The sequence below is a fragment of the Oratosquilla oratoria genome, chromosome 13 (assembly GCF_046742065.1).
Source record: "Oratosquilla oratoria isolate Oo_2021 chromosome 13, ASM4674206v1, whole genome shotgun sequence".
In the NCBI taxonomy this organism is placed as follows: domain Eukaryota; kingdom Metazoa; phylum Arthropoda; class Malacostraca; order Stomatopoda; family Squillidae; genus Oratosquilla; species Oratosquilla oratoria.
In genome coordinates, this window is record NC_134789.1 from 67,171,060 (window position 1) to 67,191,704 (window position 20,645).

The 20,645-nt window shown below is 38.6% G+C and overlaps 1 protein-coding gene across 3 annotated transcripts; it reads right to left on the reverse strand.

Annotated features, from left to right (window-relative positions):
- Positions 1-677: 677 nt before the first annotated feature.
- Positions 678-18,429, reverse strand: LOC143032469 (tRNA (cytidine(32)/guanosine(34)-2'-O)-methyltransferase-like). Of its 3 annotated transcripts, none has more exons than XM_076197301.1 (7): positions 18,294-18,429; positions 17,533-17,674; positions 16,163-16,232; positions 10,965-11,146; positions 4,662-4,871; positions 2,746-2,933; positions 678-957 (listed from the first exon to the last, which is right to left on the reverse strand). In XM_076197301.1, the coding sequence occupies exons 2-7, from the start codon at positions 17,651-17,653 to the stop codon at positions 727-729; spliced, it is 1,002 nt and encodes a 333-aa protein (XP_076053416.1). In that variant the 5' UTR covers positions 17,654-17,674; positions 18,294-18,429; the 3' UTR covers positions 678-726. The 3 variants fall into 3 exon arrangements, with proteins under 3 accessions (XP_076053416.1, XP_076053417.1, XP_076053419.1); XM_076197302.1 differs by having other exon boundaries at positions 18,377-18,399; XM_076197304.1 differs by lacking the exon at positions 678-957 and adding an exon at positions 984-1,450.
- Between the last annotated feature and the right edge of the window lie 2,216 nt (positions 18,430-20,645).

Below are 20,645 nucleotides of genomic sequence, written 5' to 3' on the forward strand. Positions count from 1 at the left end.
ATGTGGTTCTTGCTCTTCTTGGGAAGGATTTTTTTGTGGGGCTAATGTCGAGGTTTTGAAATAGGGAGTTTGATGCTTGGTCTTGAAGAGTCCATTTTGCAATTTCAGTGTAAATGTGTTTTGGGTGAATGAATATATAGTAGATTGTTGAACATGTATGAGTAGTATGCTGCTGGTGTGGCTTTTTACGTCACATCCAGTTGGTTGTAATTGTGTAATGTAATGAGTTGGGCAAGAAGGGTTGAGGGCTCTTGCATGGAACTGTTTATCTCATTCATATCACATCCTATGGGGAGGATTTTGGTTCTGTGTCCAGGTGTTCGACTGGGGTGGCTTTGGTACATCTCATTTATACTCTCAATGCTTTCTCTTATATAGCTTGTAAAGTGCTTATGTTTATGCTCCTGGTTGTTGGAAACCAAGCTGTAGAAGTATTGTACAAATACATTTTATTTGCACCGTCCTACCCTTCCAATGGAAGGAGTTTGTGGAGTTAAACCATATCAGTCATGTTTTTCAACAAAGCCTAATCTTTAATAGCTATAAAAAAAAAAAAATTTGTCACTACATAAATACACAAACTCAGGCAGTTGAGAGAATGGATGCCAAGAATCAATTTCTTTTGTTTCATGAAAAGATGAAATAAAATTATAATAGTGTACAAGCATACTCATATATCTACGTATGGCTAAATTTATTAAAAAATTATACAAAAAAAAATATATCTTAATCAATTTTTATATTATCCACCTTTTCCACAACTTGAGTAACAGCAATACATGTGCCTTCATCATGTGGTACATTTGCACAAGCTTCTTCCTCTGGTTCCCTCTGTGGTGATGACTGTGCAACCTTAGCCAGCTGGTCCTGCCTTTTCATATGAACAGCTTCTTCATATGGTGGTCTAATTGGTGACTGAACTGGTGGATGATACTTATACTCACTTTCTCCTGTCAGCTGTTAAATCATAAATGAAGTGCATGTTGAATCAAAATAGTTTTGTCATTCTACCACATACTATTACAAAAATTGTTGCCTTCTTAAGTTCTAATGCAGCAAGCAACAGTCATTGTGCCCTCCCAAAGATCTCCCTAAGAAGAAATATTGGATTGTTGTCTGTGTCGTATTAGTGTAGGTCTGTTCATGGAGAGGAGTCTTAGATCTAGTTTAGAGTTCAAATCTCAGCCCTAAGCATTTCAAAAATGTAGAAAAAAATGTTGATAAAATCTGGAGATCAGTGGTGGGAAGATGATTCTCTCACATGACTACCAAACTAGTACCTATCACTAGTCCTTTTCACACCTAATCAACTTAAAAAATAGATTGGGAAAACAAGAAAACACACATAATTAAATGCATTGACACATAATAATTGCTTGAGTTTCACTGACTAGAATCCTGCAACCCAACAGTGGCAGCCAATAATCCTCAAGTCCTCCCACAGATTTCTCTGGAAAGAAATGTTGGACTGTCGGTTGAGCTATATTACTGTGGCAATGTTTCTAGGTCACTGGCTTAACAGTAATAGGAGGAGCATAGCAGTTGCCAGTTCTCAGCTTCCCTTTTGTGAAAAACTGAAGGAAATGCAGTCAAAGTTGAAGGGATCTTGGGCATGATGCAAAGACATAGTATTAGCCCCAAAGGTTTTGATGGATTTTGAAGTAGGGAAATAATTCTCTTTGATATCTGTCTCACACGACCACCACTTGCAAGAACCTGTTGCTGGTCCCATCAACAAATAAGTGACTACATACTGCCCTGTCTGTAATTAGCACATATGGTCACAGGTAGAATCAACCCTCGAGAGGGCTAGTGTAACCCTGAGTACTCAAGAGGGTTCAATGAAACTAAAGTTCCTACATGTGCAGATGATCTAACAATAATAGCTCAGCACCACAACTACAAAACAGCACCAACATAAAATACATATGAAATAATTACCATCTTTCTAATCACACAAATATTTAACTATAAACATAACACTTAGATCAATCAATTAATTTGTTGCCCTTGGTCTCTCTTGCAGAAGACCCACCTTTAGGTAACTAGCAACAACCTCCGGTGGGTCCACAAATTACTCAGGGAAGATATTCTACATTGTCTAGGGTTTGTTAGAGTGGGGCATCATAGTATGTGTTCAATGTCCTTTGTGTGCTGGTTGCATCTAGAGTAGTTTGAATCTGTGGTCAGGCTTGTTCTCTGTTGGTATTGTTTCAATGCTGAATGGTGTTTTGAATTCAAGCATGCCAGTGTGGTTCTTAGCAGATGTGGGAAGGTTTTTTCTGTGGGGCTTATGTCAGGGGGGAAGGGAGGTGTTTGTGGAGTACTGAGTTTGGTGGTCTGTCTTGAAGGATATTAATAACTTGACTTTTTTTCCAGATGTTTGTGAGGTAGCGATTGTTATACACATTTTGGCAATATGCTGCTGGTGTAGTATCTTGTTGTGTTATGCTATTGGAACTTGAGAGATGTAGGATGACAGGTATAAGGTGTTAAGGATTCTGGCATAGAACTGTATTTCAGTCATTTTCATGTGATGCTTTATGAGGAGGATTTTGACACTTAGACTATAAACAAATCATATGATATCAATGTACCAAACAAAAATTGGGAAAGAATCTGACAACTAACCTGAAGTGGATGCTTCATGATGCTTTATGAGGAGGATTTTGACACTTAGACTATAAACAAATCATATGATATCAATGTACCAAACAAAAATTGGGAAAGAATCTGACAACTAACCTGAAGTGGATAAGTCATATCAGAATCATACGCTGACAGGTCACCACAAGCTATGAAAGGCACAATGACTCTGTTTATTCCATCTAAGTTGTCCCAGCTTCCTGTGTAACTGAGGTCAAGTAAAGGATTCATCATTGTTGGAATGTAGCCTTCAGGTGGACTATAATCCTGGCATACCACAAACGATTCTGAAATCCAAAAGCATTGAAAAAGTTGACATTGTACTACAAAAACACACTTCCATGTGTTCTTTCCTGTAAAACAATATTACAATTAGTCATGCAGTAACCACAATTTTTAATATACAGTGAGACCTCTCATTAACAGATGTTAATTAGCTGTGTTTGCGGTGCTTTCTCTGTGTTTTTGGTGCTGTTGTTTAGTGTGTGCAATCACTATGCCACCCAAAAACCACTCCAAAACACCGAAAAAATACAGCAAAAACACCGCAAACACAGCTAATTAACGTCCGTTAATGAGAAGTCTCACTGTAGTTTCATAATATGAAGAAGCAGAAAATGAGAACTTCCTTAACCTCTTCAATACAAGTCAAATATTTGCATGCACATAAGCTGCCAGATGTATGATGATGCATCACAATACTCATTCTCTTTCATCCAGAATGTTTGTTACCACTGAAGTGATCAAACCTGTTCACTGAATAAGAGGGTCACTCAGCTACAACTACAAAATAATCAGGAAACCAACACTAACATCTTCATATACTCACTTGCACCTCATGATGCCTACATCTACAGAATTATGAAAGGAAAAGAATGCCTTGATAGAGAGGACCTATTAAAATGGGACACAGGAAAAACAAGAGGACATGCAATGAAACCCAAAAAGGATAACTACAGAAGAGACCTGAAAAAGAAAAGCTTCCCACACAGAGTGATAGATATTTGGAACAAATTGGATGAAGAAATAGTGTGTGCAAACACAATACAAGAATTTAAGAACAAACTTGATCTTGCGGGATACAAAAACGGGTCACCACGAGCATAGCTCCCCTTCCCGTATAATACAACTAGGTAAATACATATGCGTCATCATATTCAAGGGGTTAATGAAGAAAATTATCTGGTAAAGTGAGCTAAGGTTTTGGGAAATAATAAAGATTACTGACAGACAAATACTAACATAAATAAAGGCAATATGGGGAAGATGAGTATAAAGTACTTCAGAGATTTGTTGAATATGGAGAAGGATAGGATGGGTTTAATTGTGGCAGTGGGAGATGTCAGGAAAATGACTGTGATGAAAGAAGAAAATGACAGGGCTATAGGAAAAGAGGAAATACTGAGCATTAAAAGAGATGAAATCTGGCAAGGTAACTGGGATAGCTGGTTGTCACATGGACTGTCTGACAAGGAAAACACTAGATATAGAAATAACAATGAACCCTCAAGATTGGATTTAATATTCACATCAGAACCCGAAATTGTGGATAAAATAGAATACAAGACACCAATTGGAAAAAGTTGTCACATACTAATGGAACTAGAATTAAATGAAGAAGCAAATATAGAAATTAACGAAAAACAGAAAAGGAAGACTAATGTACAACAAAACAGATTTTGAGAAACTTAGAAAATTCTTTCGAGGAGCAAATTGGAAAAAATTTAATAACGAATAAACAAAGGTGGAAGAGAAATGGACAATTTGGAAGGAAATCTATAATGAAGGTGTGGATAAGTATGTACCTAGACAAAAACATGAAATGGTATATATAAAATCCTGGTATAATAAAAAGTGCAGTGAGGCAAAATACAGATATGCATACATCAAAGGCTGTCTCCCCTTTACAATGAGTTGTGGCCAAGACAAAGTGCGGACAAACCATGTACACATTTTATGAACCCCCCCTCCCATGAAATACTACAAAAAATATACTCCTTTTAATCTTAACTTACCAATGCTTGAATTCCTTGATGACCTTGGTTTTGCAACAGAAACATTTTTGAAGAACAGCTTCAGCTGAGAATAAAGTAAAGTCACATCTTTTCCTCTAAAAATTTTGGCAACAAACGTTCCTCCTTTAACCAATACATGAGTTGTGATATTCAGGGCAGCTAGGAGCAACTGGGCTTGAATGTATTCATCCATGTCATGCAAACCAGTCACTGTAACAGAAGAAACTGATCAGTTTAAGTCATTTTTCTTCCATACTTCAACTCTTACCCATTCTGCAAGGAAGACAGGCAAGAAAGTCTTTGCCAGAATATAATTAGTAAAAGTACCATTGATACATACATACATATACCAAAGGCTTTTTCCCCCTTTCAAGGAAGGTAGCCAAAAAACAAAGGCATAAAAACCACTCCCACCCATTCCATCCCTATCACACTCCACTCCCCTCAACCCTCTTCCCTCCCTCTTATCTTGGCACCTCCTGGATGATGGGTCATCCCTGTATCTTGTCCACTGCCCTGGGTCAGAAGCAGTGTCGCAAGACACAGCACATCCACAGCAAGGCCACTTCATTAAATTGGCAACCCCCCTCTCCATCCCCTCATGCAGAAAAGGAGAAGACAGGGAGAAATCCCTCCAGGCTACGTCAAATTTTTCTCACACATACTTAATGACATTTTCAAAAATATCCTTTGGTATGGTGCAATGCAATTTAATTACAGGTAGTCATCGACTTATGACTGATCAACTTTACGACCATCTGGTCAGCAGGCATCACTCTCACTTGCCAGATGGCAGAGTATAGTGTATCTAGTTTTGTTCAACATAGTTTTATCACAAGCTATTCCAAGGCTCCATACACCTATACTGAAATCTTTATTTGCCTCAGTTACATCTCTCCCACATCTCTCCCTTTTTTTTTTTTTTTTTTTTTTTAACCATGTCTTTGTGTCATCCCTTGGTAAGATTATTATTATCATTATTATTATTATTTTTTTTTTTTTTTATGTACATCATGATCAAATCTCCCACACATATGTCTCTCTTCCAGTGTGGTCAGATTCATTTTGTTCAGTCTTTCTTCAAAAGATCAATTTCTCATACAAGGAATCAGCATAGTTTTCCTCTGTATCACCTCCAGTTTATGTATATAGATGGAATTGGGGAGGCTGTTCAGGGTGGTCAGGAGGTTTAACTTAAGTAACAGATCTTGTGTTAAGGTAGGAAAGGAAGTTTGAGGATAGTCTGAAATAAAGGTGGGACTGCACTAAGGTTATGTAATGTCACCATGGTTACTTAACATTTGCAGATAGTCGTCGACTAACAACCAGTTTGTCCGAGTTATTATCATGCACTTAAAAGAATGAACAAGTTCCATTGGTACAGCATAGTACCACTCACAAAAACACATTTCCCACTACTGATTACGACCCGACCCCACATTCACATGGCACATCGAATCAGTCTTTGTCAGGATCGGTGGATGTTGGGTAGGGACTGTCCAAATGGTAAACACTGGAAGACCATTTGGTTTATCAAAGGATTACAAAGGATTACAAAGGTGGAGCATGCCAACAGGAGACCTTTTGGTCCATATCTAGGTCGGATGCGGAAAAAAAAATCATAATAATAATAAATGAATAAATAAAAACTATAATAATGTGAATAATAAATAAAATACAGGGAAGAGTAGGATTTCACTTTAACTCTTTTGCAAGGCACAGCCCACAGCACCACAACTTGACTGTAGCAATTCGCCAGGTGTTTGACACCAAGTGGGGAGTGACTTCTGGCTCTGGGTGCAAAAAGAGAGATAAATGTTCTCAGTGTCCATGTACCGGGCAGCTGGGAGAGATTCCAAGGTGATGACTCCGGCTTCATGGGTGGCAAGAGACACAGCTACTGGAAGTGATGATGTTCATTGGACTCCAAGGCAATCGGTGCTTTTGCTGTGTTCTGTTGAACCTTACATCCAGTGAGATGGCTCCAGATGGCCGAGCCAGCTCTCATCCTGCGCACTGGTTGGCAGCTGTCGTCGTTGTTGCTCTAACCCATAACTCATGGTCACTACTTTTGGGTAGGTATTCCGGTTGAGCTCACGTTGTGCATGGCAATTGGCTGAGAGTAAGCCGCTGTGAACTACAGCACACTGAGTAAAGGATAACTGCCTAACACGCCCCAACAGAAGTCGAGGCCGGAGATGAGGTCATTTAGATCCTCAAAAAGAAATCAGCCAAGTAGTTGTACTCCACGTATCCCAGCAGCTGGGATATGAATGCCTCAAATAATATTAAGCGAGGGGTTTTTCTCTGGGGTGTGAAGGATAATCTTAACATTTTTGCCCAATTAGAACAAAGACCGACTTGCAACCGAATCAACTTATGACTGGTCAATCAGAACCTAATCCAGTCGTAAGTCAATGACTACCTGTATTCTGTTATTATCTGTATGAATATTTTCTTTTTTCTTCATGTTTAATGCGTATGTGCAAATTCTTATCATGTATGTATTTTTTCTCATGTATATTTTTATTCACACATTTGTAACTGCAAGCTGTACTACTAATATACTGTAATGAGCAATCCTTTATTATCTTATGTACTCAACTCCATAAATGTGGTACTCCCCAACCAGTGCGCAGAATGAGAGCTGGCTTGGCCATCTGGAGCCGTCTCACTGGATGTAAGGCTCAACAGAACACAGCAAAAGCACCGATTGCCTTGGAGTCCAGAAGAGGCTGGATGACCGCATTGTGAACAGCTGCCCAGGATGTAACACTTCACCCCATACCATACAACACATAATGGAAGACTGCATTATACACAATCATGCACGCAAACAACACAACATACACTCTATAAAGGATTTGTGGGAAAACCCAGTTTCGGCTGTAGCATTCCTAGGGGAGACGGGACTGCTCGGACAGACAGTCTAGGGAACGACAACAACAACAACTCCATAAATGTATCTTACCTTCGTAAAGTCACATATACATTGCATGGCAGTTCAGACCAATGTACGGGCCAATTGCAAAATGCCAGTATCACCCGGATATCTCTCAAATGACACAATTACCCTCTCCCCCTTTCTATTTGTCTCATACACATTCCTCAAGCAAATTGCATGCCAAGCTCAAACAATACATGAATTCAAATCTAAATGTAATGATTGGAAATCAAAGATATAGATTAAGTTTGAATCTTACATGAATTTGAGTCTAGGTATGTTAGAAAATTAAAAAATAGGAGACAAGACTCGACAAGCATTGTTCCTTTCCTGTATACTACAATTAGGTAAATAGGCACATCCGAGTCAGCAACTATAAATACTCCACACTTACCAGCATTGTGGCCATTTTTCACTACCCCCTCTGTCATTGATAACATATCTTTGATTGTCCTGGTCTCATGAGAAGATGCTTAGAAATTGCCAATTTCCCTTTAAACCCCTTTTTGTATATTAGGGTCATACTTATTGTCTTACTACCTTATTTCTCTTTTCTTGTATCAGTATGTTATATATTTATATATGTTGGTCTAAATGACCATGATCCCATTCTCTATGCATCATTGTATTATACATACATACATATACCAAGGCTCTTCTCCCCCTTACCAGGGGGGTAGCCAAAAAGGACAAGGCACAAAAACATTCCCACCCATTTCATCCCCGAAAACACTCCACACCCCTCCACCCTCCCTCCCATCTTAGCACCTCCTAGATGACGGGTCATCCCTGCACCCTGTCCACTGCCTGTATTATTTTGTTAATACACTTTTTGTTATTTACTTCAAGCTTGATATTCCTTTCTGGGTGAAGGCCATGTTGGTATCACTGTATCATTCTTGAGAAACTGGTCAGTTATGTAATAAATGTGATTCTTTGGACTAAATTGTTTGTCAAATGCAGTCCAGTCATTCACAGCTCTTCCACAACAGGGCCCAACAGCTAAAACTGTTTCACCACCAACCAATCATCTTCCTCATCAACTCATCTACAGGCTAGATGCATTTGGGCCACATCATCCAATAATCCATACGCAATAATTCCTCCTTGTGTGATTATGATTTAATCCAGTGGCTATTGCCAATTACCTGTGAGCTGTGAGTCTCCTGCAAGAATTATCTGGTATGATGGATTGATTTATACTTACATACACGAAAGGACCTTTTCCCTTTTAAGGACAGTGGCCAAATCAAAGTGACCCACTACATACACATTAATACATTGAAACCCATATCATAAACAAATAAAACCAATTCAACTACCCTTCCCATCTCTGTATCTCAGTAGTTTAAAACATACCACTATTTCAAATTTGAAATATGAGAAAATTAATAGGAATCTAAGAATCCCTGTCCTATAAACTCATTTGGGTCACACGAAGAATCATCACCCAGAACACCCACATGAAGAATTGTCACCCCATGAGATCCCACCTGAAGAACTGTCACCCCATACACCGAATATCAACAGTGGAATAAAGATTAGGTTAGGTTAGATTAGGTTAGGTCACGTTACATTAGGTTAGGCTGAATGAAGGTTATGATTATTGTCATCATCTTATACAAATGAAGAATTGTAAACCCAGGATGGCCCACATGAAGAATTATCACCCTAGGATAGCCCACATGAAGAATTGTCACCCTGACAAAGTCTGGCGTGACAATTCTTCATGTGCCTATATACTGTAAATATACATACATATACCAATGACTATTTCCCCCTTACAAGGGAGGTAGCCAAAAAACAAAGCGCTAAAATCCACTCCCATCCATTCCAACTCCAAATACTCCACTCATATTCACCCCCCTCCCTCCCTCTTATCTTGGCTCCTCCTGGATGATGGGTCATCCCTGTATGTCACATACTGCCCTAAGTCAGAAGCAGCATAGCAAGGCACAACACATCCAGAGCAAGGTCACTTCATTCAATCAGCAACTCCCCTCTCCATCCCTTCAAACAGAGAAAGAGATGGAGAGAAATCCCTTCAGGCTGCATCAAAATATTATTCACACCTACTCCCTAACCCCAACCCCCCACACCCTTCCATGCATCACAGCATTATCCATAGACAACCATTCTCCATTCACCCCTGTCTTCTGTCTTCTCCATTCCTTCTTCAACAGACATTCCCCTCTTTCCTAATGCCCCTTTTACCCCATCCATCTCATCCTTGGTCACCCCTTCATGTTCACTCCTTCCACCTCTGCCTTCATCTGATCCTGCCACAAGCACAGTGTCATCAGCAAACAACTAGCTTATCTCCCACTTTTCTCCTTTCTCTTTAACCATCTTCAATACCTGGCCCATTACCCTTGCATTTACCTATCACACCACCCCATCCATGTATAATTTGTACAGCCAAGATGACATAACACATCTCTGGTGAAGTCCTACCTTTACCTCAAACCACTCACTCTCTCCATTTCTGATTCTAACACAGGCTCTACTACTCCCCTAAAGATTCTTGACTGCTCTTAACAACTTTCCTCCTATCCCATATATATGTAGTATCTCCCACAGTGCCTTCCTGATATAAGCCTTTTTCAAATCCATAAAGACACAAAAAACATCCTTACCTTTTCCTAAAGCTTTCTCACATATCTGTCTTACTACAAAAATCTGATCCACACAACCCCTACCTGTCCTAAACCCACACTGCTCCTCACCAATTACTCCCTCTGTTCCCCTCCTAATCCTCTCAATCAAAAACTTCTCATAAGCCTTCCCAACTACATTTAACAAGCTGATCCCTCTGAAACTACTACACTCACACTTGTCCCCTTTTCCTTTATAAAGTGGAACTATACATGCAATCTCCAGTCTTCCGGCACTCTACCCTCTTTTAAACAAACATTAAACAACCTTACCAGCCAGTCCACCATCACTGTACCTCCCTTTTTTTAGACTGTAAACACACTTAGATAAATACATATCACAACACATTTTCATGATTTACCATCTGGTGCTCCATTACTTTAAACACATTAACCACTTCAGTACAATGACATGTATATAGGCATCATGGGGTTCAAGTGGGTACGTGAACATGTCAGCATTAGCTTCTTGATTTTATATATGTTTTTGTAGTTTTACATGAGTTACCCCCGGATTCTGTGAACTGGTTTGATCATGTTTTCTATGTTTATTATTCCTCAGAGTAAAAGAGAATGACTTTATATTTTATAATGTGAGTAGTGTGATGAATTATACATATAGCAGCTGATGCTGCACATGAGAATTTGACTTGTACTGAAGTGGTTAAGATACATACATATCACAACACATTTTTTATGACTTACCATCTGGTGCTCCATCACATACAACTAACTGAGCTTGATCACCCTCAAAGTGACCAATAATTTGTTGTGCCGTTGACAGCTTTGTTATGTCACCCTGCAGCTGAATAACTCCAGGTAAAGGTGCCATGGCCTGCAGATCCACAGCTACAATTTTCACCTCTGCTGCATCCTGAGCTGCACCTCTGAAATTATCAACATAAGTGTATGGTCAAATAAGTTAACTAATGAAGTCTGATTAAACCAGGGACCACCAAACTGTGGGTCATAACCCTTTTGGGGGTCATGATCCACATTAATAAACATTAATAAACATCAATGAAAAAAATGCTCTCTGCTGTGCTTGATCTTTCAGTTTTTAAGATAATGTATCTGCCATATTGAAAATGGGTATGTTTTCAGAAGGCTTATGAAGGTGGAGGTCATGGTAGGGGTTATGAACTGGAAAAGTTTGTGAAACACTGGATTAAATAATTTCATTCAATTTCATACTTATTTGCCAATGGCTTTAATTCCCCTTATGAGTGAATAACCTAAAGTGCACAAGCTGTATGCATGCATGTACACATGCAAGAAAAGTTCTAAATGTAGTACAAGATGAAGAGAAAGAAATAGAAAAGGAAATAGAGGAAGTGTATAGAATGGGTAAATATGCAGAAGGAAAAAGTCAACCCCTAAGATTAAATTAAGGTCACAAATGACAGTGGTGGAAATTTGAGCAAAAACAGGAAAATTAGCAAGAAGCGAACACTACAAAAGTATATGGATATAAACAGACATGAATGATAAGGAAAGAGAAAGAGATAAGTTAAGGAAAAAAACAAGAAATGAACAGAAGCCAAGAAAATGAAGTTCTATCGCAGTGTTAGACATGAGACTGAATTTTTTTTATATTCAAGAAAAAGAAACGAAAGGTTCAGAGAACGAGACATAGAGAGTAGAAAACTAAAACTAGCTTATACCAATATAGACCAATTAGTCTCAGGATTAGATTAACGAAATGATTACCCGTCAGAAGGAAAACCAGACATAATAGGAACTGTGGAGACAAAATTAAGGGGTCCACTATTACCAATGTTGGACATGGATTAATCACTGGCTTAGAAAGAGAAAAGAGAAACAGGGTGGAGTCATATTTTTGGCTAAGAAAAACTTAAATGTGACAAAAATTACATATGGAGCAAACAGAGTGTAGATGATCACAATAAAAGTTTAAGATAGTGACATGAAAAATAGAAAGTCTGCAGTGATTTATGTGCCTCCAAAAATGGGGTCTTGGAGAAAGATTATTCTAAAATGTTAGAAGATACAAGACTTTCATTAAATGAGATGTTGAAGGATGGAGGTAATGTGGTACTTATGGGAGATTTTACCTGCAAAGAAATCTGTTAGGAAGAGATGACAGTGAAAGGTAGAGAGGATCAATGGGGAAATATAATACTTGACATGATTATAGAACATACAATGACACATTGGGTAAAATAAAACATTAGATTTAGAAATAATGAAGAAATGTTGAGAACCTGAAACTGTGGACAAAATTGAATGCAAGATGCCAATTGCAAAAAATTACCACATATTACTTGAGTTAGAACTAAAGGATGAAATATATATAGAGAGAAATGAGAAATACAGAAAAGGAAGACTGATATATAGTAAAACAGACTTTGAGAAACTTAGGAATTTTTTTCTTAAAGTAAACTGGGAAAAATTCTACAATGAAGAAATACAAGTGGAAGAAAAATGGATGAGTCTGATGAAAATCTATAAAGAAGGAATGGATAAATGTACCAAAGCAAAAACAAGAAAAAGTGTATATTAAGTGCTGGTTTAACAGAAGATGCATCAAAGTGAAAGATAGAAGAGATAAAGTTTGGAAAATATGGAGACGAGACAAAAAATCTAGAAAGTGGCAAATATATATTAATCAAAGGAATGAATACATAAAAATACACAGGGAGGAAAAAAGAAACTATGAAAAAGACATTATAGAAAACTGTAAGGATCAGCCAAAACTATTATATAGATATGTAAACCATAAACTAAAAATCAAACAGGAAATAGTGAATTTACACCAAGGGAATATGGAATACACAGAAGATACAGAAATGGCTAAAGTCATGAGCAAACACTTCAAATCGGTTTTCACTACAGAAAAGGTACCAAATAATGAAGCTCAATATCAGGAAATCGTGCAGCCCAGATGGAGTCGCAAACTGGATATTAAAAGAATGTAAAGAACTAATAGACAATATAAATATATACATATATATACCAAAGGCTTTTTACCCCCTCATAAGGGAGGTAGCCAAAAAACAAAGGCATAAAAACCACCCCCACCCATTTCATCCCTATCACACTCCACTCCCCTCTACCCTCTTCCCTCCCTCTTATCTTGGTACCTCCTAGATGACGGGTCATCCCTGCATCTTGCCCAACACCTTGGGTCAGAAGCAGTGTCACAAGACACAGTACATCCACAGCAAGTCCGCTTCATTAAATCAGCGACCCCACTCTCTGTCCCCTCATGCAGAAAAGGAGAACATGGGGAGAAATCCCTTTGGGCTGCGTCAAATTTTTCTCACACATACTCCCTCACCCCCCATCACCCACCCATTCCACCTCATGAATCACATCATCCATATACAACCATTCTCCACTCACCCATCTTCTGTTCTCTCCTGTCCTTCCTCAACAGACATTCCCCTCTCCCCCATAGCCCCTTTTACCCCATCCATCCATCTCATCCTAAGTCGCCCCCTCATGTTCACTCCTTCCACAAATAGACAAAATATATAACATAATAAGTTGCTCACTCAAAGAAAGACAAATACTAGAAGACTGGAAAAATGCTGATATCATACCAATACATAAAGGAGGAAACAAGGAAGACCCAACAAATTACAGACTGGTTTCCCTTACAAGCATGGTAATCAAAATTTGTGAAATAGTTATAAAAAGTAGATGGATAAATCATCTGGAGGAGAACAATATACCAAATCTGAGACAATTCAGATTTAGACAGGGAAGATCATGTGCCACAAATCTGATCTGTTTTTACTCAAGATTACTACATATAAAACAGGAAAGGAATGGATGGGCTAATTGTACTTTCCTATGCCTACAAAAAGTTTTTGACAAAGTTCCACACAAAAAACTATTAAGAAAACTGGAGACCATAGCAGGGATACAAGGTAAATTACTGAAATGGATGGTGGACTTCTTGCATGGAAGAAAAATGAGAGTAGTGCTCAGAGATAAGAGTTCTACTTGGGAAGAGGTGATTAGTGTTTCACAAGGATCAGTATCGGCTCCAATAATGTTTGCTATTTATGTGAATGACAAGGACAAGGGTGTGGGATGTTACATGAGCTTCTTTGCAGATAATGCAAAACTGTTCAAGAAAGCAAGTACTGAAATGGACTGTGATTCACTGCCGAGAGATCTGAACAGGGTTTGGGAATGGAAAAAGAAGTGGGAAGTGGACTTCAACATTAAGAAATGTAGCATAATGGAATTTGGTAAAAGTAAAAAAAAAAAAGATATCAGGACAATATAAAATAAGTGCAAAGGAAGTAGAGAAAGTACATACATACATACATATACCAAGGCTTTTTCCCCCTTACAAGGGAGGTAGCCAAAAAAGGAAAAGGCACAAAATCACTCCCACCCATTCAATCCCTGAATACACTCCACACCCCTCCACCCCCCCTCCCATCTTAGCACCTCCTGGGTCAGAAGCAGTGTCGCAAGACAGAGCACATCCACAGCAAGGCCGCTTCATTAAATCGGCGACACCCCCTCTCCGTCCTCCCATGCTTAAAAGGAGAAGATGGGGAGAAATCCCTTCGGACTGCGTCAAAATTTGCTCACACATACTACCTCACCCCCCATCCCCCCACCCATTCCACCTCATAAAGTGGGATCTGAAAAAGACCTGGGAGTACCACAAAGGATATGTCCCCTGATAAACAGATAAACAAAATTGTTGGAAAAACCTATAAAAATCCATGTGAACAAGTTGTATAGACACGGTAAAGGAAACATGGACTGAATAAAAGCTTCACCTCCAGTCCATGTTTCCTTTACCGTGCCTATACAAAAACCTATAACTTGCTAAGAGTAATAAAAATGGCTTTTGCTTACTTGGATGAAGAAATAGTAAAGAAAATACTAGTCACACTGATAAGGCCAAAATTGGAGTATGCAGCGACACTATGGTCACCCAGTATTAAAAAGAATATAAGGAAAATAGAGAAAATCCTGAGAGTAACTATGAAGATGGCCCCAACACTATCAAAACTGTCATATGAAGGGAGGCTGTCAAAACTAGAACTGCCAACTCTGAGACAAAGAAGAGAAAGAGGTGACTTGTTGACCATCTACAGAATTATGAGAGGTATAGAAGTCCTTGATAGAGAAGACTTACTAAATTGGGATAAAAGAAATACAAGAGGACATGGAAGGAAGCTAAAAAAGGACAGTTATAGAAGAGATCTGAAAAAGAACAGCTTTCCCCACAGAGTGGTGGATGTATGGAACATATTAGATGAAACAATAGTGTATGCAAAAACAATACACGAATTTAAGAGCAAAATTGGACATGGCGAGATACAGAGATGGGACACCACAAGCATAGCTCCCCTTCCCATAAGATACAATTAGATAAATACTAAGTAAATACAAACATACACATCACCACTCTCATCTCAGCAGCTTGGGAAAAACAGAATTCTTATCACATTATGTAAATCAAACACAGTACAGTGAAGCAGCACAACTCCATCATACGGCTCAACAGCTGAAGCTGGTTTATCTCTACAGGTTCACCACACAGTGACCCCTTCAGCATCCACTCACCTACAGAGTCGTGTCACCATTTCATCCATTCACAATTGCTCTTCACACATTCCCATTTCTCACACTTTTTCTTCCCTGCTCTACTGACACACCACAAACACCTTAGACTTTCTTCACCATTATTAATCCATCTAATTCCAGGTCTTGTGCTTACTCCACACTATTTGTCAACCATTCCTCATTCCTTCCTTTTATATGCCAAATCATCTCAATACTCAGTCCACCCTACTGAACAGCTTCTTTCTAACACCCATTCTTTGCCTCACCTTCACATTTCTCACCCTATTCATCCTTAAAATGTCTATCATACTTTATATGTCATGAAAAAATTAGGAAGCTACCTCAGTTTACGTGACAGAACTTGACTCCAACTTCCTGGGGCTGCACAAAGGTCTACAACCTTAGTAACACCTGAAATAGATGATACACAATAAAGAATTATCATGAAGGTCTTCTTTGGACTTGATCATAAAAGTATATCACTTAAGAAAATACAACACTAAGTATGGATGATAATCTTATATCATAAGAAGAGAGTGAGGAGTGTAAGCTAGGAGGTGCACATATGTGGCCATAACTGTCAGCTTTCCCTTATGTACTTGGACTTCTATGGCAGGTAACAGTCACTGCTGGGAATTGGAGAGAAATGTAGCACAAACCCACAGCTGGAGAGATGCAAGAACCACATACTTCCAAGTGTGCCACAGGAAGGGGAAGACAGAGAGAGAAAGAGGAAAAGCAAGGAGAAAGGGGTATGATGTATTAGTATTTTAGTCAGTGATACACATCTTTTATTGTTTGGGTAAAAAAAAAATGCCAAAGAGGTGAAGTCAGAGTTAGTAAAGGAGAGATTTAAGGAGAAGGAAGAAGGGAGGGAGTGGAAGGGAAACTGGAAGAGAGAGGAAAAAGAGTGACAAATGTTTGAGACAATAATTTCACTACCACCTGTCTTCAAAACTTATCAACATAGTTACATCCATCTTGTGGTGAAGCCCTGTGAGATTGACATTCAGTCTCTAGACTAGCTGATATCTATCAACTTCACCTATGTTTTATCTAACTTCTACACAAGGAAAGTTAACTACGAGCTACTGCTCTCCTCCTCTCACAACTATAAGCTGATGATAATAAATGTCTCACACTAACACATTGACAACAGCCCAATGTTTATTATCCAGAGATATATATGGAATAGCCCATGGACCAATGCCAGCCTCTGTGGGCCTGTAGTTTCTTAGTCAGTGAAATTTGAGACAACTGAGGCAATAATTTGTATAATTAATTATGAAAATTAATACTTATTGTAGCAACAGCCACTGTTCCCAGTCAAAAAAAAATGCAAGGCAACAATTATTATCATTAGGACATGAGAATGAATCAACTTTTCAGTATCTGCATGGTGGCCATGATATAATTAAAAGTCATGGCCCAACAGTGTGACGATTATGTCCATCAACTCAGCTTTCTAAAGTTGGTGGGCTGGTTTATCATGCCAGTGGACAAATGTTGGTAACTGTACTTTTCACTCGCGTTGCAGTTCCTTTATTCAATTCTATTGGCCTGATCAATTTATATATAGATTTCGCTTTCTAGTGTGATCTATTTTTCTAGAGTTCACAGATGAGAATGTACAAACAAGGGAAGAGGCTAAAAGGGTTATAAATCACCATTCTAGTGGCATGCATTCCTGCATCAATATTAAGAAAAATACCTTGGAAAATATTAAATTCTTCATTGATCTGTATCAATTTGAAAGCACTTCTTGCTCTCCATCCTTCTTCTTTGGCAAGTCTGTAATAAACATCTCTTTTGTCTTTAGATGATCTTCCCATTTTTTGTGTCTGTCATGGGCCCTAAAAAATAAAAGGAATATTAATGTTAGAAATTATGGTAAAATGCCAGAATTACACAAGCAATTATATTTACCAATAACCTACATTGTCCAATAGCTAACCTAACCTAACCTAACATAACCATTCCAGAGGAAAAATATATCTTTTAAATGCAAAAAGAAAAGAAATGTAAAATGTTTGTGAGATATTGGAATAGAACCAAACATCTCACCACAACATCTAGTGGGTCAGTTGTAGAATTCCCCCCAACCTACACTCATCAACTAAAATCTCCACCCAACTACACTCAATTGTAAAATTCCACCCCCCTTACTGGTCAACTGTAAATTCTCCACTCAAACTAAAGTAGGCTAGGTTTGGTTAGGTTAGGTCAGGTACATTTAACTACACATTTATATATATTTATATATACACACACACAGTCTCGACAGAGACTGCAGCAGATCCGAGGTGAATACACACACACACACACATGACAGCATGTTATTGGCAACCCTTTTGGTAGTGGAATCTTTAATAACTTCACATAATGCACCCTAATCTATTGTCGAACGCCATGACAAATATGCAAATATGTATAACATAAGAAAATACTGTATGTAGTCTTGTTAAACACAACCTAAGGAGGTCTACGCATATGGTCCACTTCAATAGTACTCCAACTGTGTGTGTGCGTATATCTGTTTACAGTTTACACTTCACTCATTGTCCAGGTAAGCTGCAGACGACAGACTTTATAATTTGATAGACTTGCTTCGCGCAGTTGATTGCGACTTTTGTCGGGAATAAATCCCGACAGAGGCATTTTTTTAGAATAAATAAACTATTATTACAAATTAATATAGACATCTGTGGTTACGGCCTCAGTTAATTTAGTGAATTGATATCTGTATAATTATGATTAAGATTGAAATACAGCAATTAGTAAGCATATCAAGCTGTATGAAATTTCTATTCTAGAAACTTAGTATATGAAGGCATGCATAACAAATTATACAGTCTTACTTTTTTCCATTTAGATAGAGTGGCATATCATTTTGTTTATATATACGAAAACATTATATAAAGGACTCGACACCCCTAGTTACCACAAGCTGGTTGTCTAACCCCTCTCAGGAATGTCGAGTTACCAACATATCATTTTCATTATTAATATTTTTATTTGCCACTTGGTGACTTCTCCGTCTTCAGTATTGGTTCTGGCACATTACCATCTATAGTTCCCATGTATGGGGATTATATGTAATATGTATCGTGCAACATTTTCACTTCAGTTAAGGTGAAGTTGTACCTCCTATAGATCCTTGGCAACGAGAGGTCAAAGGTCACTAGGCGTTTGGAGCCAAGAGGGGCCCCTGTAACGCAGTAGAGTACAGGACAGGTCCCAGACAAGAGATGTAACTGATCAGAAGTGTTAGTGATTCGTGACTGGGGAGTGACATGAATCTACCCTAATCACAAACCTCATTTATATCATGTGTGAAGTGCATGTACGACGGAGCGTGTGTTAAACCAGTGAGGGGATTCTATGAGAGAACCACTCCCCTCAGCACATACCTTTATCCTTATCACCATTCCCATACTCATCCTCCATGCCACGCCCGAAGTCGTCGCACACATCACCGTCATTAACCAGAACAAAGACGAAGAAGATCTCCAAGTGGCCCCAAGGCCACGGTAAGTCATAAATTGAGTTACATAGAATCTCCAAGTCAACCTGAATGATTGAAATAATTACATATTCACAAAGATACATGATGCCATTGTACTTTTCAGGGTTCGATGAGTAGCTGCCGATCACAGGTATGTCGTTTTGTTGTTGCTGAAATTTGTATACAAGTTCACACAGAGTACCCCAGTATTAACTCGGTGGGACAGTCACCTAGATTAACTTACACCGTCAACATTTCATATTAAAAGAGATGGGAAATCTGTCGGAAGTCATAATATTCTCCACAGTATGTTCGTTAAGATATCGATAATAATGAATAATAGCAATAACGATAGTAATGATGCTAATAGTAACCTAACTATACGAATATACCAAGGCTTTTTTTTTTCTTTCTTTTCCCAATACAAGGGAGGTAGCCACGTCAGAATACACGTACTCATTTCCATCCATTTCACTCCAATCCATTCCACTGAGTATCGGGAGAAGTCGGCCGCGAGGAGAGGTTGACCGCCGAGAGATGAAGCAAACATCTAGGGTATGTCACAATAAGTTAGCATCCTGGGTGGTTGATGGTGCTGTAAGATGAGAAATGCTGCGCAGAAGTGTGCTAGTTTTTAACTCTCCATCTCTGTACTGCTGCCAATCAGTGTGGCCACTCCTTGGCTTTTTTTTTTCCAATATCTTGGCATTTTTGCCATCAACTTGGAATCTTAGAAATAAACTTTAAAAAATGAACAAATCTTGGATTTTTTCGGCAAATTGTAGACAATTGCTTAAAATATTAGTTTAATAATAAAATTCTATTTGCCACTTAATAAAGTATGAGGTACACTATGTTAACAACAGAGGACAAATTAAGTTTTAAATTTTAATTCATGAGATTGTTGAAAAGTTAAGGCTGGAAACCACGACTTGCCAACTAAGTTGTCTTCTATGAGTTGACGCGTCCATAACACGTTCAATACGTTCGAGACGTTTCTCTCCTAGTCCGCCAGTCCTCTCTAGCTCATAAGTCGTGCGTGTGTGGTATGTGAGACCTGTTGATAGTTATTCAACCCTACATGATTTAATTAGAAATCATTATGAGTGACTCTGAAGAACCAGGGTATAGTGGTGATGTTACCGCACCAAAGAGAAAAGCGAAAGTGACGTGGTATCAGCAGGCATTTAGAAAGGAATGGATGGAGGATGATGAACTGAAAGATTGGGTACAACCAGATCCTACTGACAAATATACTGTCTTGTGTACTGTACGTAGCAGCAAACTCAAGCATTGCAATAAGTCGTCTCTGATGGCAC